This window comes from Rattus rattus, chromosome 11 (assembly GCF_011064425.1).
Source record: "Rattus rattus isolate New Zealand chromosome 11, Rrattus_CSIRO_v1, whole genome shotgun sequence".
Classification (NCBI taxonomy): Eukaryota; Metazoa; Chordata; class Mammalia; order Rodentia; family Muridae; genus Rattus; species Rattus rattus.
The window spans coordinates 72,370,741-72,393,041 of record NC_046164.1 but is presented as its reverse complement, the minus strand read 5'-3'; the positions used below and the strand labels follow the sequence as shown (position 1 = coordinate 72,393,041).

At 49.6% G+C, this 22,301-nt stretch overlaps 1 protein-coding gene and 1 pseudogene across 1 annotated transcript in view; one reads left to right on the top strand and one right to left on the bottom strand.

The window, feature by feature from the left end:
• Limk2 (LIM domain kinase 2) overlaps positions 1–22,301 on the top strand; it is a 67,330-nt gene that overhangs the window by 12,900 nt on the left and 32,129 nt on the right. Inside the window, exon 2 of the mRNA XM_032916051.1 lies at positions 1,941–2,040. Coding sequence (XP_032771942.1) covers positions 1,941–2,040 — 100 coding nt within the window. The remainder of the gene's footprint in view (positions 1–1,940; positions 2,041–22,301) is intronic.
• Positions 19,378–20,145, bottom strand: LOC116912138 (annotated as a pseudogene).

Here is a 22,301-nt window from a genome sequence, read left to right as displayed (position 1 = left end):
ATTCATGTCCCGACCCTGAGGAAGCAGTGGAGAGAAGCCAGCTTGAAGCTCTGTCCTCTTATTTAACTCCCTCTGGGGCACAAAGAAGTCAACCCCTCACTGGCTGCCCCCATAGTGCTGAGCGGTCTTGAAGTCCCCCAAGCCGCGCTTTGTCTATTCACGGTCCCTGTGTCTGTGGCAGTCTAGAGTTACCCAGAGAGAACAAAGCTGCACACAGAGTGTACAAGGGAGTCTTGTACCAACCTTGCCCCTGTCTGAAGGGTAGAGTTAGGTGTCCCGGCCTTATTTCAGCTGCCTATTTTACTTAGAGAAGTTGGCATTTGAGCCACACCAAGGGCACTGCTTTGTTTGGATTTCCTCTGTTTTAGAGGGTCATAAACTAGCCTGAACCAGTCTTAACCCACAGCCCTGGAACATCATTTTTCCACCTTTGCAAATCTTCTCCAGCTTTCAAGGCTCAAAGCTCTGCTTCTCTACAGAGACTTTTCTGCCCTCATTTGAAGGAACAGCATTAGCTTGGAGGAGAGGAGAGAGTAGAAGCTAGACCTCTGTTTAGTCAGTTTGCCACTCACATTCATTAAATGCCTTCTCTTCTGTCACCAAATTAAGACAGTTCTGCCTCTGAAGCAAAAAGTTCTAGTATGGGAGAGTGCTTCTTTCCCAGTGGACTTTCTCTTTAAGCACCAAAGCATCAGCCTCCATCCTGTGGCTTTGTGTGGAGAGGACCAGTTGTGTTGGTTGATTGAATAAATGATCTCCTGTTTGTTTTGCTTTTCACATTTGTGTATGGAGGAGATCCTGTGCCATGGGACGCTGGTTGGAGCATGAAAACCAGGGGACAACTTAAGGAAGTCAGCTGTCTCCTTCTACCATGTGGGCCACAGGGGTCAAACTCGGGTCAACGTGGTGGCAAGTTCCTTTATCCACTGAACCCTCTTGCCAGCCCTAGTCGAGACATAATCTTGCTGTGTAGCCGGGGCTGGCCCCACAGACTCACCTAAAGGTTGGCTTTGTCTTATCTAAAAGGAGGAACGAGGGTCACGTGTAGTGGCAGGTGGCACCTTTAGTCCCAGCTCTCAGGAGGCTGAGGTCTACCTATGGAGTACCAGGTTAGCCAAGGCTTCACGGAGAAACCTTGTCTTGAAGGAGAGGGAGGGAAAGGGTTGGGGAGGGAGGGAGGGAACAATCAGTTATTTTAAATTACCTGTGTGCACTTTTAGAATGTTTTCAGGATCTCAGGAGAGACCACCATGACGAGAAAGGTACTCTGCCCACATGGGAAGGACAGGTAGCTCACTTTTATTCTAACACAAGTGGTCACAGTGTCTTTTCCGAGTTGCCTGGGGGCCGGCTAGTTTCAGATAAGGGTCAGCAATGGGCAGCCAAAGTGGAGCTGGCCACTGAAGTCACTTAAGTTCTAAGAACACAGCATGGTCACAGTGTAAACCAGCGTTTTACCAGATCGAGGGATTAAAGCATTTGCATAAAGGTTTACAAGGTGGGGCAGATAAAAAAATATTTGAATTCCTAGTCATAAAAGTTTTACAGTGTTTGATCGAAAAGACTGATGTTTAATGTCTTACATACACCATGGCCTGTGTGTGTCAGGGCGGAGTAAGTTCTCCCTCCACCATGTGTGTCCCAGGGAGCCGACTCAGGACTTCAGGCTTGGTGGCAGATGCCTTTACCAGCCTAGCCGTGCTACTGGCCCTATCAGAGACATTTTTGTTTTACATTGAGGTTGCTTTTGAAGCAGGAGTTCCCTTCCCTAGAGAGATGTTGGGATGAGGCTTGTAAAGTGTTTATAGAGGTTTCGTGGAGGGGAAACAGCATAGGCAGAGCCTGATCCCTTCTGGGAGCTTCTGTTACTCGACATGACTGAAATTCTGTTCCTTGCTGCCTGCTACTTAAGGGGTCTGACCAGCTTGGTTTTGTTTCAGGTGAAGAGGCCTGGAGGTGTCGGGGCTGTGGCAACTATGTTCCCCTGAGCCAGAGGCTGTACCGGACAGCCAACGAGGCCTGGCATAGCTCCTGCTTCCGGTAAGTGCCTCTCCTTTCTCTCCCATTGTGCTGTGTGATCTGAGAGACGCAAAAAGCAAGCTTCTAGCTAGAGAATTTTAATCTTGGTGGGGCGTTAGGGGCAGGGAAGGAATGTACAAGGAGGAACAGCCCCAGCGCCAGATTACTGCAGGGGAACCACAGATGGGCCAGGTGCCCTGGAGGAGCGGAGCAGGGGGAGGAGCTGGGCGGGGGGGAGGAGCTATTCTCGAGTTTCTCCAACACCCTTGCTTCACAGCGTGGAAACAGGCCAGAAAGAGTGCCTTCCTTTCCCCACGACCACACCACTACTTAGGAAGGTACCTTGTGGCAGCTTGGGTGGCTGGCAGTGTCCTCTCTTCCCCACAGGACTCCCCACTCTGTGTCCCTCCTTTCTGTGACTGGCTTTATTATTGCTTTCCTATTTTCGTTGAGAATCGGCTCCGTTTCTTTTGTTTGCTTTTTGAGACCGAGGGTAGCCCTGGTGGAATTCGATATGTAGACCAGGCTGGCCTCAAACTCCGACTGTGTTTGCCTCCCCAAGTTTGGGAGTAAAGGCGTGCACCACCACCGCCCAGCTGAGAAGCCGCTCAGTTACTTAGTAATCCCCGTTTCCGGGGTGGGGGTGAGTGGGGGCGTGAGAAGGCACTCGCTGGCAGGCGGGGCCATCTGAGTTCTGTCCTTGGGCCCTCATGGTGGTAGGAGAGAACCAACTCCCGGAAGTGGCCCTCTGACCTGCCCTTGCATACCATGGAGTGTGCACCTGCACAGAGACACACACACACGCCAAACAAACAAATAGATGTTTGTTTCTTTATTATTTTTTTAATTTACAGGCTTTAAAGCCACATTGGTTTCTGCTTTCTGAGACTCAGTTACAAGAAAATGGAGATGTTACTAGGGACCCCAGTATAGAGTATGCAGTAGGCACCCACCCGGCACGGTTTCCTTTCAAGGCCTTGCCATCGAGTACAACAGTTCTAGCCCACAGTCATTCCGAATGAGGCGCGTCCTCGGTAGAGGCTGCCTGTCCTCTGTCTGTGCCCGTGTCTAACAATGAGATAGATGGATGCTAACAGACTGTGCAATGTGAGCTGGACACACAGCTGTCTGTGCTGTCAGAACAGTGGAGCTTCCTGTGTTTGCCTTCCTCCACCCTCCAAATTCAAGGTAGAAGTCGGCCCGGAGAAATCGGGCCACTGAAAGCTGGAGAGGCACCAATGGTTTCTCTCCTTTCAGCTTCAACCCTTGCTTTCCCTGTGGTTCCGATGGCCTTGGATTCTCTTCCCTCTGCCCCTGGGGAAGGGGATTCTGCTTCTCCTGGGCTGTTGTACATATAGAAGCAGTGACTGTTGGAGCCTTAAGCGGCCTGTAGGTAACGTCTTAGGAGCTTCCTTTCGATTCATGGCTGAGGTCAGCCTTGCTTTGGCATCGACCTACACAATCTAATGTGTTCCTGCCACATTCCCAGTCATAGCATTATTTTCTGTTCAGACCAGCAAGGCAGGGTAGAAAAGCTGCCCTGGTGGTTTTTTTTTTTTTATTGTTGTTTTTTCTTTTCTTTGGTGGGAAGTGTGGGGCTTCCAGACAGGGTTTCTCTGTGCAGTCCTGGATGTCCTAGAACTCGCTCTGCAGACCCAGGGTTATGTGCTGCCACACCTGGCTAGTTCTTGTTACTTCTCATGACTAGGAGAGACTGCCTGCCACACCCACCGAGGAGTAGAAGACAGCTCAGGGTCACTCATACTGTGGGTGCCAAGAGCTGGCCTGCAAACTGAACCCTTTGCAGTTTTGATCGGATGTTTGCTTGTGAGGGCGTGAAGAGAAATGTATGGGTGGGGTGGCATACCTGTCATTCCAGCTCCCAGAAAACTGAGGTGGAAGGTTCTGAGTTTGAAGCCAGCCTAAGCTACACAGCAGTACCCTGCCTTTAAAAGAAAAAAAAGTATGCAGTTGGTGGCAACGGCGGTGGTGGTGGTGGTGGCAGCCGCGGTGCACACCTTTAGTCCCAGCACTTGGAAGGCAGAGGCAGTCGGATCTCTGAGGCCAGCCCAGTCTACAGAGTGAGTTCCAAGACAGCCACGGCTACACAGAGAAACCCTGTCTCAAAAACAAAACAAAATGTGTTAGCATGTGGGCGCAAGCATAGAGTGAGATCAAGGGCTCAGCAGAGCCTTTCAGGTATTGTGCGGCCTTAGGTGGCTTCCCTGCCCTTTTAAAATGAAGATAAGGACGTGACCTCGCAGGCTTGTCGGGAGTACTGGATTAAACACTGAAGAGCGTGCATCTACACACCTACAAGTACACACTCACACCTCTGGTTGTGGAGTTTCTGGATGGCATCTTTGAACTACTGTGGTACTGTAAACCAAAGCTCGTGCCCATGGGGATGGGGCGGGAAAGGGGAGGAGTGATAGAGTGTGGGTTCCTGACAGCTCTGCCTAGACGGCTCTGTGATAGCTCTCCTGAAGGAGAGCATCTCTCATCTTGTGAACTTTCTCATGGTAGAAATCAGTGCCCTGGTGGCCTTCCACAGAGCGTGCTCATTTGCAGTGAGGAGGGTTTCCGGTCTTCTGGATCCAATTTCACTTTTGCTCAAGTCAGGGAAAGCTCTTCAGGGCTGGGAAGGGCTATTGGTTTGACCCCAGGGGCAACCTGGGCTAAGGGGGATGTGGAGCTAAGGAGCCCAAATAGTCTTTTACAATCTTTTCACCCAGCCCTCCTGCAGTTCTGGTGAAGTTTAGAGTATCTGGTACAGGCCGGCTGGAGGCAGGATCTTCCCTCCCTCTGTGCTGAGAGAAGTTCATTCTTCGAGACTTCCGTCCAGCCCTGGTCTCCCCAGCTGGGCCACAGTTAAAGAAAAGGAAGCAGATGTCTCCCCCCAACACCTTTGTTCTCCCTGGGTGAGGCTAGATTTTGAATGAACAGACTGCTGGGATTTGGTCCAACCTCTACCCCTCCCCTCCTTAACTGTGTTCCATGGTGATCTAGAATGACGTCTACGGTCCCACCTCAGAAAGCCTTCCCTGGTTCTCCTGCGCCCAGGACATCTTAAGGCTGGAACCAGGGCCTGTTGGGTGGAGTTCAACTCACAGGCCTCCTGGAAGTAGCTCAGGGCATTGACTCTTGGCCAGGATTCCTCTGAGCTACCACACACATGGCTGACCAGCCCTTGTTCCTTTTCCTCTCCTTCCCATGGGCTCCATTTAAACTGCGTGCCTCTGAACTGCTTTTCCTCTCTCTCTCTCCCTCTCCCCCCCCCTCTCTCTCTTTCTCTCTCTCTCTCTTTTCCTTTTCCTTTTCCTTTTTCTCTTTTCTTTCCAGACAGAGTTTCAGTGTAACCAGCCCTGGTTGTCCTGGACTCACTTTGTAGACCAACTTGGCCTCAAATTCACAGAGATCTGACTGCCTCTGCTTCCCAGGTGCTGAGATTAAAGGTGTGTGCCACCACGCCTGGCTCTGGCCTGCTTTTCTTTGAGTCTAAATCTGGAGCTGTTCTCTGAGGCTCCTGGCCTAGACCCTCTTGGGGCTAAGAGCAGACCCAGAGCACATGCTCAACGCAGCTGGAGTTAGCCTGTGGGACTGTGAGTGGTGACCTGGCTGTCCCACCTGGCTGTCTTGTTCCCCTCCCCCTCTTGTTAATAGCGTCTCATATCCCAGGCTGGCTTTGAACTTGTGCATAGAGCTGAGGATGAGGTTGAAGTTCTGATCCGCTTTGCCCCCGACCTGAGAGCTGAGACTGCAGGCGTGGCCCACCATGCCTAGCTTACGCTGTGCTGACTGAGCCAGAGTTTGCCGCGTTCTTCCAACTGAGCTACACTCTGGTCCTTTTTAAACTTCGAGGTAGAGTTTTGCAGTGTAACTCAGGGTAGCCTCAAAATCCTTCCTCTCTCAGTATCCTTAGCTTTGGGATTACAGACGTTCATACCCTATCCACCTAGCCCCTGTGTGATTTTGTCATTTGCATTGGACAAAATTGCGTTGGGGATTGGACCCATGGCCTCACATACTGGGCAAGCTGTTTGTTCTACCACTGAGCTGCAACCCTGGTCCTTACAGAATTTTATCTTGAGACCAAGTTGTCCAAGTTGGTACTTCCATGAGCTTCTCAGGCGAGCCTCAAGTTTGAGGCCCTCCTGTCTAGGCCTCTGGAATAGCTGTTGTCAGGACGTATCACCACAACCCAGCTTTCATTTCCCGGTGGTTCCCTCTTACCACAGGAGTTTAGCCTGTTAAGCAGGGTCCTAGGAGAAGGAGACGCTGCCCCTGTCCGTCTTCCACAGCTCTGAACTGAACTGCTACTGTTGGGTCTGGTCCCTAGCTCCATTAACAAAGGGAACCTACCACCCTAGGACACTGGGGACTGTCTGGCCTTTCTCAGGGTGACAAGCACAGACTGAACCATATCTTGTCAGAAGCGTTTGACAGTGCCTGCCCTCTGGGGAAGGGCTAATGCCAGTGGGAGGGAGCCTGTGCTCACCCTATAGGGCAGCACGCTGTGTCTGCTCCGTTCGTGAACCCAGAGGGTGCAGCATACAGAGAAGCAGAGACTGTAGGGTAACAGTTGGCTGGTGACAGGTACTTCTTTTTCTTTTTAAAGATTTATTTATTATATCTAAGCACACTGTATCTGTCCTCAGACACACCAGAAGAGGGCATCAAATCTCATCACAGATGGTTGTGAGCCACCATGTGGTTGCTGGGAATTGAACTCAGGACCTCTGGAAGAGCAGTCAGTGCTCTTAACCACTGATCCATCTCTCAGTACTTTTGAAGTACTAAGCCATATTAATTGTCCCCATCTAGGTGTGGCATCCTAGTTACAGGTCTGGGAACCACAAATTAGCACTCCATGCCAGATCCTGTCCTGACCATTTTACAAACATTTGCTTATTTGCTCTTGAAGATAACTCAGTAAATGAATTACTTGTTTTACTTACTTCAAAAATAAACAGCCACTTGAGAGGCTGCCTCAGGGGTGCTGTGAGCTTGAGGCCAGCCTAGACTATACAGTAAGACCTTGTCTCAAAAGCACATGCCAGAACCAAGCCAGGTCTGGTACTTCAGCCTTGTACTCTGAGCACCAAAGCACTCGGATCATGAATTCATGGCTGCCAAGTGAGAGACCCTGCTTCAAAATAAACAGACACACAGATGTAAATAATAAAGCTAGTGAACGGAGAGTTACCTACTAACCTTGCAGAGCCAGCTAGACGCTTGCCTGGGACCTGAACCCAGGCTCCTGCTGTTGTGCGTCTTGGCACGTGCTCCTGAATTATGAGCTCATCATTTAACCCCATTTCAGCTTCTGTAATGTGAGCCAAGCACAGCTAGTGTCAGCTAAGTCTGCTTGCCTTCCTCGGTGCGAGAGTGCTGTCAACTCTGCCTTAGGCTCCTGGTGGCAGGCTGTGGAGCCACTCCGCCCTCTGCTGGTCACTGCAGGTGCTGGCCCAGGTTTTGACTGCCTGTGACGTCTCAGGAAAGAGATTGTTTATCCAGTTTATCTCTGAGGAAACCACAAACAGGCAGGCCACTGAAGCCGACTATGGATGCTGGCTGGGGCCTGCCTGACAGAAAGGAAGGAAGGACAGACACCTGGGCCTTCCTCTTCCCTCCGGAAACTCTGGGATGTAGCAGCATGTGACCTCAGTGTGCCTCAAAGTGCCTCTTGCACTTTGCTTCTTGACGTTAGAAGCCTTGTAGCCTTTAGACAGAAGCAAAAAGCTGGAGAGGGAGGGACAGCTGCCTGTGGGCATCGGACTAAGAGCTTTGCTCATCTGATTCAACCCTCACACCTCTACTCTACAGTAAAACAGAAAGGCCTGTTAGCAAGATGTCTCCTGCGGTACAGCTGACTCTGTGTGTGCTCTCGCACGTGCGCACGCATATCTAGGTTAGGACTCCGTGCTGAGCTCACACTACACATCCACATACCACTGAGTTACGCAGCCCACTTTTAAAATTAGTTAATTTTTTTTTGAGGGTCCTACTATGTACCCTGGCTGGCGTGTGTAGACCAGGCTACCTTTGATATCACAGATTGGTCTTCCTCTACCACTAGAGTGCTGGGATTAAAGGCGTACAGCACCAGGGCCAGCATTCTTGGAACTTTCTAGATAGCTAAGGAAGACGGAATGTCTGATCTTGCTGCACCCCTCCCCTTACAGGTGCGAACTGCCCTTTCTAGGTCATAGCTGGCTTGTGAGTTTAGTTCTCTCTGGTTCCCCAAGGACGCTCTCCTCACTGGGACTCCCAGGAGTTAGCTGAACCAGGCTGTGTGTACCTGGGGTCTGGCTCCTTAACCCCTGTGAGCCTCGTTTCTTTTCTATGAGTCCAAGGAAATAACCTGCCACAGGCACAGTGGCACAGACCTAAATTTAACCCAGCGTTCAGAAGGCAGAGGCAAGGGAAGTTTGAGAGCGAGGCCAGTCTGGATTACAGTAAAAGGAAATTAAAAGGAACCGCTCTCCGGAGTGATTGTGAAAATGAAGCGAATGGCACGTGCCTTTAACCCTGGCATTCAGGAGGCAGAAGCCAGCCTGATTTGCATATCCAGTTCCAGTCTAGCCAGGGCTATACTGTGAGACCCATTTCAAAAATAAAAATAATGAAAAAGCATTCTGAAAATTCCGGAATGGGTGTAATGTGGAGTGAACAGTACTTCTCATATTCAGGGTCAACATTTAATTCCAGACATCTGCTGTGTTCAAGGAACCGAGCTTAGGCACTACTGGGGATGCAGAAGAACCATTCTAGCTCAGCTCCATAACTGACCCAGAAAGGCAGGGACTGCAGAACCAGAACATCCCTGATTCGGCCCCGTAGTCTGACCTCCACTCGTTCTGCCTCCTGTGATAGTGTTCTTAGTGACGGAGCAGAGGGCAGCCTGGCCAGTCTGTTCACAGCTGCCCTTCAGCCTTCATCCAGTATGGCCTCCCTGCCACCTCGGATGCTGGTGTGATTGTCATGCACACGACCTCCTGTGACAGACACCTTTAGGCTTTAGGTAGAAGGGTGGCATGGAACATAAACGAACTTTACAAGCATTAGACTTGACTCGTGTTTATAAGATTATGTTCATATCCCCAAAATTGAAAAACTAGGCAGCAGTTCTGGGCCCAGGCATTTAGGTTAAGGGCTACTCAACTAGTGGCAGCGGTGGCCGCGGTGGAGTGGAGGAGAAGGATATGGTCATGGTATTAGCACAGAAAAATGAATTGGTGCCCTGGACATCTGAGAAAAACGAGTCTGTTGGAGTCCGGCTGAGTGGACTTAAATCACAGCTTCCTGGCCTATGCAGAGGGGCTGGTCCCCACCAGGGTTAGGTCTGTGGATTAAAATCAGCCATACACGTGAAGTTCCTCAGAACCTCATCCACAATCTTCAGCTTCCTGGGCTGGGATTATCGGCTAAGTCATCATGTCCGACTCTGTCACTTTTGGCTTCTTTATGACATCCACGCATGCTCCTGTTTCCCTCCAGCCTCTTTGGTAATTGCAAGTTTCCTTTTTCTCCCAGGCCCGTGGTGAGGCCTCTGTAGTGTACTCCTCTCCCCGAGCACTCTGACTTCCGCTGTCCACTACACACAGACCCCAAGGCCAGGTCCCCCTGCCCCAGCCCTCCCCTGAGCTCTAACTCAGTATGTCCTGCTAGCTACCTGACACATCCGTTTTGTTGTTCTCAACAAGTGGAGTCTTACAGCATTGCCCAGATTGTTTTCAAGCAGTCATTGCGCCTCAGCCTCGTAAGTAGCTGGAACTCACAGGCAAACACTACCACGGCCCACTTCCGTTTGTCGTTCAGAGAGCTTCTAGCTGCACTAGACTTAGCTGGGACCTGCCGTGGTCTCCCTTAAGCTGGCCCCTCACACACCAAATTCTCTGAGTGACAGACACTACCATCCCACATCTGCCTACGTCACCAATGGGAAGGAGTCCTTCATGTCTCATGCTTTATAGCCCTGCCCGTCAGTTTTTGTTTGTCTGGTGTTTTACATTTCCCTCCTCCCACCACCATCTTCTTCTTCTTCCTCCTCCTCTTCTTCCTCCCCTTCTTCTTCCTTTTTTTTCTTTAAAGATTTATTAATTTATTTCATATATGTGAATACACTGTCACTGACTTCAGACACACGAGAAGAGGGCATCAGATCCCATTACAGATGGTTGTGAGCCACCATGTGGTTGCTGGGATTTGAACTCAGGACCTCTGGAAGAGCAGTCAGTGCTCCTAACCACTGAGCCATCTCTCCAGCCCCCCTCCTTTCTTTTTTAAGATTTAGTCAGTTGGCTTTTTGTTGTTGTCTGTGACTTTTGTTTTGTTTTGTTTTGTTTTTCGACACGGGGTTTCTCTGTGCAGCCCTGGCTGTCCTGAAACTCACCCTGTAGACCAGGCTGACACCAACCTCACAGAGATTGCTTGCCCTGCCTCCCGAATGCTGGGATTAAAGGTGTCTACCACCATACCTACCCGTATGTACCACATGTGTGGGGATGCCCTCAGAGACCAGAAGAAGGTGTTGGATCCCTTGGAGTTAGAGTTAAAGGTGCTTGTGAGACACCTGATGATGGATCCTCTGGGAAAGCTGGAAAGTCTCTTGGCTTCTGAATCATCTCTAGCCCGAGCCTCTTGGTTTTATCTCTGGCTTATTTTACTTATGAGTGTGTTTGCTCGTTCCATTTCCTAGTCTGCCTGCCTATTCCTGTTGTCAGCTCCCGCCTGCACAGCCGTCAGTCTCCCCTCCACTCTCCTGCCTTCCAAACAGCTGTTCTCTCAAGCAGCTGAGGGCGCGAGGTGCCTTAGCAGTCAAGACTGCTCTCGCAGAGGACCTGAGTTCAGTCTCCAGCACCCACGCCAAGGTGTTCCCAACTGCCTGCAGCCCAGTCCCAGGGGATTTGACGTCTGTGCCCTCCTCTGGTACCTTATTCACATGTACACACCCACACACATAATTATACGAAAGTACCCAGGCTGGGGTGCATGCCTTTAATCCCAGCACTTAGGAGGAACAGGCAGGCAGATCTCTGTGGTTCAAGGCCAGCCTGGTCTACAAAGCAAGTTCCATGACAGCCAGGGCTACTCAGAGAAATCCTGTCTTGAAAAACCAAGAAAAAAAGAAAATAAATAAATCTTTAAACAAACAAACAAACAAACAAACAAACAAAAAACTCTGGGAACTGGAGAAATGACTGAGTGGTTAAGAACTCTTGAGAGAACCCAAGTGGAGTTCCCAGTACCCACGTGGCGACTGACAGCCGTCTGTAACTCTAGTCCAGTTCTAGGAGATCCTACACCCTCTGCTGGCCGTCTCTGGCACTGCACATTTGTGGTAAATACATATTCCTTCAGGTACAACTGTCATAAACACATAAAAAGTAAATTTTAAATATATGCAACTGAGCATGCAACTTAGTGGTAGAGTTCACTGAGCATGCACGGGGCTCCAGGATAATCCCCATTGCTTAAAAAAATAGAGCACATAACCGTACTGCATCAGCCCCACAGAGCCTGTGCCCAGAGCTCTTGCTCTCTGCCCCAGTCTCATTACTCTTCTTCCCTGCAGACAAGGCTTGTATTGTTCTGCACCCTGGGCCTGGAATACCAGCTCCTCCTCCTTTTGCCTAATTAGCCTCTGCACTTAGTTCAGATGGTTCCCTAGCAGAGACTCCGGTGTTCCTCGCTATCGAAGCTCCTCTTGTACTTTAGGTTTACTTGTGCAATTATCTCTGTTCTGACACGCGTGACTCCTTGGGGACTTTCGGGGTTTTTGTCCCTCATTCCGTCACCAACAACACATCTTTGGCGTAGGAAGCAGAGGTCGTTGAAGGAATTACCCAAGCTGTGATGTAAGTGAGGCCTTTCCTGCACTTTCACTTTCCTTCCGCACCTGAACAGCTGCAGTTCCCACAGGGCAGGGAGGAATTGGTTTAAGACACTGGGTTTTGGGAAATTGTCTGTAAGTTCAGGTAAGAAGATAAACCTTGGTCTTCTACAGTGCGGAGGAGAGGCCCAGCAGCCCTGAGCTGCATTCTCTGTAGGTTCAGCCCAGACAGGAACAAGCCCCGGGTGCTGGGGACCTCTGGGAAGAAGAGCAGGGAGGAGGAGTGAGTTCAGCTGCCCCGGCCCACACTCATCCTGAATTGTAATAAACACGACCAGAAGCAACTCGGGTGGGGAAGAGTTTATTTTATCTTACACTCCCACACCTAGTCCACTTCGAGGGGAGATAGGGCTGGAATGTGGAGGCAGGAACTGAAGCAGAGAGCCCAGAGGAGTGCTGCTTACCGACCTGCTCTCGTGGCTTGCTCAGCTTGTTTTCTTTATAACCAGGACTGCCTGCCTAGAGGTGGCCCCACCCCACAGTGGATTGGGCCTTCGAACATCAGTCACTATCGGGAAGATGTTCCGCAGACTCATCTACAGGCCAACCTGACGGAAATAATTTATCAGTAGAGGCTCCATCTTCCCAGATGCCACCAGCTTGTGTCAGGTTGACAAAAAATAAATGAATTAAGTAAACCGACTAACCATCAGGTGAGACAGTCTCAGCTACACATGAGTTTGAGGCCAGCCTGGGGCTTGTAGCCTAGAACCCTGGCTTGGGCACAAGGGGATGAAGAAGTGAGAGATTTGTGTATGGAAAGGCTGGGGTCTAGTGGACTGGGCTCTGGCCGAGAAGCACCCAGAAGCTCTGAGTGTTTATTATATAGAGTTGGACACAGAGGAGGTGTTATATACGGCTGAACAAGGTAGTGGATTACTGCATATAGATAAGCAGGGAGGCTGGGTTATTACATACAGAGAACAAGGAGGCCGGTTCAGCTGATCTCAGTAGGAGCAGGCTCTGTACGGGAGCAGTCTCCAGGCCACAAACACCCAGGAGAGCAATCGAAGGTGAACATTTTCCACACACACTGTCAACATTTAGACTCCAAACAGACGATGGCATTGCCGTCACATGAGCCTTACTGAGGGGACAGGGGACAGGGCACCTTTGCCAGTTTCCCTTATGTCTGAGGCTTTGTCCCAATGGCTGTCTCGTGTCAACAACACATACCCTCTCAGGTCTTCACACACACAGGGTTTCCTTCACTGCCCACACTGGGCTTCATGAGACCCTGTCATAAGCAAACAAAACAGAAGTAAAGGCGAGTAAATAAGTGGCCAGCAGTGAAATAAAAGTGACACCGTGAAGCAGAAGCAGGTTGGTTTGGGTGCCTGGGTCAGGCTGCTGAGCGTAGCTTGGCTGCAGCCAACCTGGGCTCTGCAGTACAGGCAGGGCTAGTTTGGCCAAACTAAAGATCTCTGTGGCAGTTCTCCTGATGCCCAGGTTAGCCCCCGGCAGAGGCGGCGGCTGCTGCTGCTCCTCCTCCTCCTCCAACCCCCCCTCCTCCCCCTCCTTCTCCTCCTCCTCCTCTTCCTTCTTCTGCTTCCTTCTTCCTCTTCCTCCCTTTTTTTTTTTTTTTTTTTTTTTTTTTTGAGATAGGGTCTCACTGTGTGGCCCAGGCTGGTTTTAAACTCTTGGGCTTGAGTCAGTTGATCTTCTGCCTCAGTACCCCAGTTGGGTGGGCTCTAAGGGTTTGCACTACGCTGCCCAGTGTAGGTCCCAAAGTCCTACCTGTGCCAGGGATTTGGCCACACTGATTTCAGTTGTCCGCCTGTAGGTAGACTCTCAAAGCATGTCCGCACCTCTACAGGTGACTGTGTCTCTAGACCTGAGGTCCAAAGCCCAGGCCCACAGTCTGTGTGTAGCCAGCCAGCCCCACCTTCTTCCGACTACCATTGCTTATTCTAGCATTGACCTAACGGGGTGTGCGGGGTGTGCAATCGTTTTCTCACCTTAAATCTTTTATCAAAGAAGAAGCTGAAGCAGGGAGAGGTTTAAAGGCTTGACTGAGATCACACAGTAAGCTGTTGTCAACCAGGGAGGGATCTCAGGTCTTCTAATGGCTCTGCGGGCATTGCCTCAGAGATGTGTTGGTGGTATGGCAAAAGGATTTCTTCCTCCCAGTGCAGTCAGAAGAATCTGTGGGAATGAAGATTGTGATACTGAATGTCTAACACTGTTTGCTGTTATTTTGTGAGGTTTTTAAATAGGGATTGGAGCGATGGCTCTGTGGTTAAGGTCACTTGTGGCTTCTGTAGCAGATCTGGGTTTGGTTCAATTCTCAGCACCTACAGTTGTAACTCCAGGTCTACGGGTTACAGCTAAGTAATGTGCACGGGTGTTCTGCCTGCATGTGTGTCTGCATCATGTACACTCTGCTGCCTTCAGAGACCAGAAGAGGCTTTTAGATCTCCTGAAACTAGAGTTACAGTTGGTTATGTGCTGGCATTCAAACCCAGATGCTCTGCCAGAGCCACAGGTGATCTAACCACTGAACCATCTCTCCAGCCCTGTTCTTGAGGTGATTTCATTTTCTGCACTACAGGGGATCTATCCAAGACCTCATGGTTACCAGGCAAGCATTCCACCACTAAGCCACATCTCGTCCCCTGAATTTCCCAGCATTAGCGTTACAAAACGACAGTGCATGATAATCTTCAAAGGCCACCATCCGATTCTTAATAAATTTAGCAGTTAAAATGAACAGGTTCACAAAGACGTGGCCTCAGGACAAAGGCCACCATTCTACTGGTAGTGAGCAGTGGTTGGCAAGCAAACTTGGTGTGACCATAACACAGCCAGCTGTAGACTTGAGCTAAGTCAGCACCTGAGACTGCACACTGTCCTTGGTGTCTGAGACTTTATGTCCTAGCCATTGAGAGTCCCTGCTTGCTTCGGTGTGTCTAATAAACAGCCTGTGTGTGTCTTTAGTTGCCCAATTGCCCCCAACCTGCTATACAGTGGTCTAGCTCTCCTCATCATCCTGCTTCCTCTGCGGTCACTGTTTACGTGTGGGCTACAGTGTAACTAATGGATGTGCTCAGGGTTCTGTGGCTCCTTCAAGCTCAGAGCCTCTTGTCAGCCTGGCAATCAGCCGGCTTCATCAGCTGATACAGCGCCTCCTCTGGAGGAGCCCCACCCCCACCCCCATGCCCACCAATCAGAGGAGAGTTTTTTCACCCTCCTTGTTATCTTCCTCATACCCGAGCTATATCCCTGTCGGTGTTTGTTTACACGCCCAGCTGCAGTCTTCAAGTGTAGTTTTCCAAGGGTGGGACGATATCTAGTCCACCTCTGTGCCCCACGGCGAAGCAGACTTCCTAGAATGGAGCAGTCTCGGTGAATGGTGCCTTGGTAGAATGATGCTTTAGAGACCTTGAATAAAGTCCTTCCTATCTGCAGCCTCATCATCTCTACTGTGCAACATCCCCACTGGGGCAAGACCTTTTCTTCTGAAATGGACAATAGAGTAAGACCTCTGTCTATAGCCGGCCGCTGGTGGTGGAGCTCGCTTATAATCCCAGCACTCGGGAGGCAGAGGCAGGCAGATCTCTGAGTTTGAAGCCAGCCTGGTCTACAGAGTGAATTCCTGAATTCTACAGAAAGAAACCCTGTCTCAAAAAAACAAACAAACACAAACAGAAAAGACCTCTCTGTCTATAATGTGGTCATTGTTGTGCCTTTTGCTGCGATAGCCGTCCACTATACTGCTTAGCTTTCTTTCCCCCCAACTAAAGCCTAATACTGCCCTTCTCTCTCCTTGGGTAGTGTTAGAGGGGTGCTAATAAACGCTCTCTTTTCGGGGGCAGGGATTTGAGACAGGGTCTCTCTACATAGCTCTGGCTATCCTGGAATTCTCTATGTAGATTAGGCTGGCCTCAGACTGAGAAATCCTCCTATCTCTGCCTCCCGAGTGCCAGGATGCAAGGCATGTGCCACCAAACCCAGCAACAAATTCTCTTTTTTCTTGTTCCTCACCGTTACCAAAATAGCCCTAGGCATCCACATCAGACTTAAATTAAGACTGTTTGCTTCTGTGTCTCTGTTATCTTATGGCTAGGCCTTACCGATAGCACTCTGAAGCACTTGTGATTGGATCAGAGGTCGGATGCCCCACTCCCTCGAGACTGACTCTTGTAGAAGCAACAACTGGTTTTGAAGCTGTCAGCACATATTTTTTTTTTCTTTCTGTTTTCTCTCACTGGCAGACAGCAAGGAGTAATTATTTTATTATTTATCTCTAAAATTCATCTTCTAAGAATCTTAGAAGAATCACAAATTTAAACTTTTATATAAAAACCAGTAATGCATACTATAAATCTCTAGAATGACTATCTACTCCTCACCAATTCTTATTAAGTCCTATCAGGAAGCTGGGTATAAGAAATCGATTCCCACAGCCAGCCTCAGCGAGGGTCACGTCAGCCAGCACACATGTATTTGAGCTCGCACATGTGCGCGTGCATGTGTTGCTGGAATGGAACCCAGGGCCTCATGCATGCTAGAAATCAGTTCTGTCGCTGAGTTACACCGACGGCTCAGCTCGTGCAGAGCGGCCGTGCCTTCTAAACTGATCCCTGTATAGTATCGTGAAGAAAGAGGGAGAGGACCACAGTGGAGTTTCAAATGAGTAATAGCACGTCAAGGTGGAAGTCCCCATTACATCAAGGTTTAAGCAGCTCCTACCCTCACGGTGACCAAGCAGCCTTCAGAATAAACTGAACTGTCCGTGTGTCCTCATCTGCAGTGAGGGAGCGATAGTGGTTTTTCTGTCCAATTCTCAGGTTACTGTGACAGCAAGATGGAATCGAATGGGGAAGTGCCTGGGGAAAAGTAGGTGGTGTTCTCAGCTTACAGTGTGGATCAGAACCACTGGGTGTTGTTTAATATATAGGTCGGTGCACAGGTTAGGGGATGGGAGGAATGGCGCACACCTTTCGTCCCACCCAGGAGGCAGAGGCAGGTGGAGCTCTAAATTTGTTCGACAGAGTGAGTTCCAGGACAGCCTGGGTTACACAGTGTTATTGTTACACTGTCTCAAAACAATAACAATAACAACAACAACAAAGGTATAATAATATAAAGTTCAGATTCTTTCCCTCTCCCTCAGAAGCTCCAGTGCTGGGTGGCTGGGTGGTGTGGGGAGATCTTTGTTTTCCCAGTGGAATCCAGGATTCCTCAACCACACGTTAAAGGATCCCACTGGTCACTAAGGAGCAAGTACAGAACGGCTGTTTGCAGCAACTTCCGTGTATCCAATCCGGAGTTTAGATGTGCAGGTTAGATCCCTGCCTGGCCAGCTTTTATCCCTGAGACTCTGAACAACCTTCCCAACCTTCCTTCCTTTGTATGGAAAAGGGAGGTGGCAATAGTGATGCCCAGTTTAATCCCGGCACTCAGAAGGCGGAGGCAGTCAGATTACTGAGTCCAAGAACAGCCTGGTCTACAGAGTGAGTTCCAGGACAGCCAGGGCCACACAGAGAAACCCAGTATTGAAACAAACAAAAGGAAGTAGCAGTCCTTCCAGTGAGAAATTTAATGAGAATATGCAGGTGCATGCCAAGCTTTCCTCTGTGTCTGTCTCGTGGAACTCCACGTTTTCTAGTCAGAAGGCTAAATACCTACCACGTCTGGAGCACTCGTCTTTTGAGGTGAAGTAGTGGAGTTCAGGTATTCTGCCCAGGCTGACTGAGAGCCTGGGTTCAGGCTGTGGTCCCACCAGCCCTGACCAAGACACCACACCAATCAGCTATCACAGGAGGAAGAGCGAATACCACTTGGCTTCTGGCTAGAACGTAAGTTGAAATTAGGAATAGCACACCCCAAAGGGTTCAATAGCACCACCCAGGTATGTGCTGTGTCCTGACTATTAGTGTGAGAGAATCAGTCCAGTACTCTGAAAGGGAGCGACAATGATGCAGCCACTGTGGCTCTAGAGAACCTGGAGAATGGCGGTGACACCCAGCGTCTAATGGCTCTCCTTCCACGTCTGATGATGAGGATCTGCTATGGTCGCTAACTGGCCTGGTCTCGTTTTTTAACAGAAAAAGAGTAAATTTATAATTTTTTTCAGTGAGTTCCTCAGAAGTTCTGGGCAGATGGTAGTCAGGGTAAGCAGCAAAGGCTGGAGAGGAGCCGATTGCTTGGGCTCTGGAGGAAGTTGATATTTCTAGTTCTCAGGGACTGGCCCATCATGAAGTTTTTCTCACGGGTTGCCCAAGAGTTAGATACGCTTTCGTTTTATCCTCACGGCATAGGCATAGGATCCAAGACCTCAGTGCATCTCTCAGTGCAGCCCCTGTGCCGCAGGGGCGGGGTTCCCACACCTCTGGGTTTGTACAGAGGAACGGCCTTTTTCCTCAGCCCTGCACTTCATGTCAGTGTGAACTTGGATGGCTTGGCTGGCATCTCTGAGCTGGCCTGCCCCACCCTCCTGCACATGAGGGACTAAAATCTTTCTTTGAACTGAAAATGCTTCGTCAGTGATAGTTACCATCTCTCCTCACAGTCAGAGCCCAGAGTTATATGGGCAGGAGAGTTATGAGTTCTCACTAAGCTGAACACGTGGATAGGCTTGTGCTGTGCCAAAACCTAGTGTCTAGCACCGACCCTCTTGTAGTTTGAGGTGGCAGTGGACAGGCATGGACCCAGAAGCTGGCTTGTGTGTGATGGGCTTTGGATTTCCTTCACAGAAGAGAATGAGTTCCATTGTAGTTGGGTGAGAGGAAGGACAAGGCGTAGGCATAACATCAGATGAAGGCTTAGGAGGCTGTGGAAGGAGCGAAAAGCAGAGGTTTGGAGGCAACTGAGGGAAGCCAGAGGTGAAACACCATGGCCGAAAGTTAAGTTGGAGAGGAAAGGGTTTATTTTATTTGACTTACACTTCCACATCGTAGTCCATCACTGAAGGAAGCCAGGACAGGAACCTGGAGGGGAGCTACTCACTGGTTTGCTCCCCATGGCTTGCTGCTTAGCCTGTTTTCTTTTTTTTTTTTTTTTTCCTTTTTTTTCGGAGCCCTAACCCTAACCCTAACCCTAACCCTAACCCAGGGCCTTGTGCTTCCTAGGCAAGGGTTCTACCACTGAGCTAAATCCCCAACCCCCTGCTTAGCCTGTTTTCTTATAGAACCCAGGACCACCAGCCCAGGAAGGGTCCCACCCACATCAATCACTAGTTAAGAAAATGCCCCTACAGGCTTGCCTACAGCCTGATTTTTATGGAAGCATTTTCTTTTTCTTAAGATTTATTTATTTATTTTATGTATGTGAGTGCACTGTCGATGTCTTCAGACACACCAGAAGAGGGCATCAGATCCCATTACAGATGGTTGTGAGCCACCATGTGGTTGCTGGGAATTGAACTCAAGACCTCTGGAAGAGCAGTCAGTGCTCTTAACCACTGAGCCATCTCTCCAGCCCAGCATTTTCTTTCCTTCTTTTTTTTTTCCAAGCTGTGACTGTTTATTAACTGACCAGGTTATAAAAATACCACGGGCAACACCTTAGTTCACCATCTAATAAGCCTGTTTATCTGGTCTTCCTGTTGCCAGCATCTCCACCTTCTAAAGTGAGTTGTCTTTTTCTTCATTCCACCTCGTGGGGATAGTTTGAAGGGCCATAGGAAGTCATTTGCTTCCTTGAAGCGTTTCCCAGCTGTATAGATCTCATGAATTAGATCCTCCATGCAGATGATGCCAAATTTACCAAGAGATCAAGCAATAAAAGAATTATCTGTCAAGGCAACGCGCTTTGTATTGATTTTGCCATAGCCTCGCTTGTAGATGAGCTCGTTTACTGACTTCAGGCTGGGGTACCACCGTGCCATGTACGGTTCCACAATCCTCCGCGTGTTACCTGAAGCCTTGTTGAGCTTAACAAAGGTGACATTGAGGATCTGCTGAAGACGAAGCAGCTGTCACACCTTGCGCACCTTTGGGCTTACTCCGTCGGTGCCTCGGATTCTGATGACGAAGGCCAATTTTGGTTCTGCGGGCATAGACGTTCCCAGCTCTCCTTGCCGTCCTAGCCATGCGAATCTCAGTCGGGCACATCTGCCTGCACTCCTTGTGATAGTGCTTTGCCTTCTCACAGATGAACTTCCTCCTTGCCTTTCGAAATGTCTTCCTCAGGCGCTTCACCTTCAACTCTGAGAAATTCCTTCGCTTTTTCTTAAGGGTTCCTGGTGCAGCGGCAACCTTCTTTTTCTTCTCTGGTACAGCGTCCATGGTTCCAGCCAGAAAAAGAGAGCCCAGCATTTTCTTTTTTCTTTTCTTTCCATTTTTTCTCTCTTTCTTTCTTTCTTTCTTTCTTTCTTTCTTTCTTTCTTTCTTTTTTCTCTCTTTTTCTTTCTTTTCTCTTTTTTTTTTTTTGTTCTTTAGTTTGTTTTTGTTTTTTGAGACAAGGTTTCTCTGTGTAGCCCTAGCTGTCCTTGAACTCACTCTATAAACCAGACTGGCCTTGAATTCAGACCCACCTGCCTCTGCCTCCTGAGTGCTGGGATTAAAGTCATGTGCTACCTCTCCTGCTTATGGAGGCATCTTCTTTTTTTTTTTTTTTTTTTTTTTTTTTTTTTTTTTTTTTTTTCGGGCTGGGGATTGAACCCAGGACCTTGCGCTTTGGAGGCATCTTCTTAAATGAGGTTCCCTCCTGATAGCTTTAGCTCGTGTCAAGTTGACATAAAACTATCCCGGCATTCCCCATCCTGGCATTTCTTAAACGTTCTAGGCACTTCCAAAGTCTAGAAAGTGACCTGTAGAGGGGAGGAGCACAAACCAGAGAGGAAGTCTATCGGAGGAATGGCCATGCTAAGCAGCAAGGATTCAGAGGTAGGTCCCCAGCCAGCCGTGATAGATAGTACACACCTGGAGTTGTATCTATTGAGGGGGCTGAGGCAGGAGGATCACAAACAAGTTCAAGGCCGGCCTGCCTACATCGTAAGATCCTGTTTCAAAATTTAAAATTTTCTTTAAAAAAAAGAAAAAGAGACCTACAGAGGTACAACCCAGCAGTGTAGTGTTTGCCCAGCTCATGTAGGGCGTCAAAAGTCAGAAAACTGCAACCTTTCCCTGTGTGGAGTCCTCCTCGCCAACAGAGGGCCTCGTGCAGCAAACACAGGGCCCCGTGCTTCAGATCATTTGTCCAGAGCTTTCGTGCAGGCTGAGGATGGAGTGATTCATTCACTCGTCACTGCTCTCAGGATGATCCCTTGGGGCTGTCATCTCGGAATGCTGTTCTCCAACCTGTCCCAAATGCAGGCACCTCGGAGTGTCATCTGGCTCTGGTGGATTGTTTCCAACTCTCGAAATGTACCGGAGGTTAGCACCATCTTGCCACTGGACCCCAGCCGTAATTGCCAGTCCCAGGATCCCTGCAGTTGCCTTGGGCGTGTGAGACTGTTGGACCTGTCAGAGCAGCTCTCTTTCCTGGGGCAGAAGGGGAAAGGATGCCCACAGTGTGACTTTTCACCTCCAGGTTCTCACAGTTTGGATCCTTTGAAGTTGGCCTGAAGGAGTAGCACTATCTGAGTAGCCGTTCCCTACATCTGGTGATCAATCCTTAAAGGCACCTCTGGAAAGCCAGACTTACGGGGGTCAGATAGATTCCACCTGGGAGGAGCTTCCGCTTCAGCTCAGGACACGGGGAGGTGACTGCTCTGCTTCCAGGGGGGAGGCACTCACATGGCACTGAGAAATCCTCTTATTAGTCCCCCACTAGTCCACCCACCAAATCCTTTGTAAGAAGAGTGGGAAGAGAAAGCCTGCAGCCTCCTGCCTGCATTCCTAGACACCGACTCACTGCTGCCCGAAGCCACTGGAGCGGCAGAGCTGTGTGAAATGTCAGAAGGAGTTATGCTCAGGGGCTCCCTGGCTCCGATCTGTGCCTTGCATCTTCTCTCTCTACACTCCGTTCATCAGACGGAAATCAAAGGATGCAATTAGATGCTAGCTGCAGATTTAAACAGGGGCCCCCTCCTTGCCTGATCGAGTTACAGGGGAGCATAAGTACATCTGGGCTCTGCCGCTGGGAGAGAGCGGCCAGCCAGCCAGCCTGTGGCAGTCCTCTCAGTGTCTTCCCTCCTCAGTCCCCTGTGGCTCTTGAGCGGCCCCCAGCCAAGATCCCGATTCCTTCAAGGCTGGCTCAAGAGATTCAATCTCAACTTGAGACCCAAGGAAAACAGGGAACCCACCGGCACCTCATAGAAATGAAAAATGTTGAAGCTCAAAGCTGTTTAGAGACCTAACCCAAAGCCCAGACAGGCAGGAGCTTTCTGAGGGCCGAGTGGCTAGCACAGAGGTTGAACAGTAGTCTTAATGATATTAACAGCTAACATTTATCAACTCTTAATGTGTTCCAGATTCAGTGCCAAGGGCTTAAGGGCAGT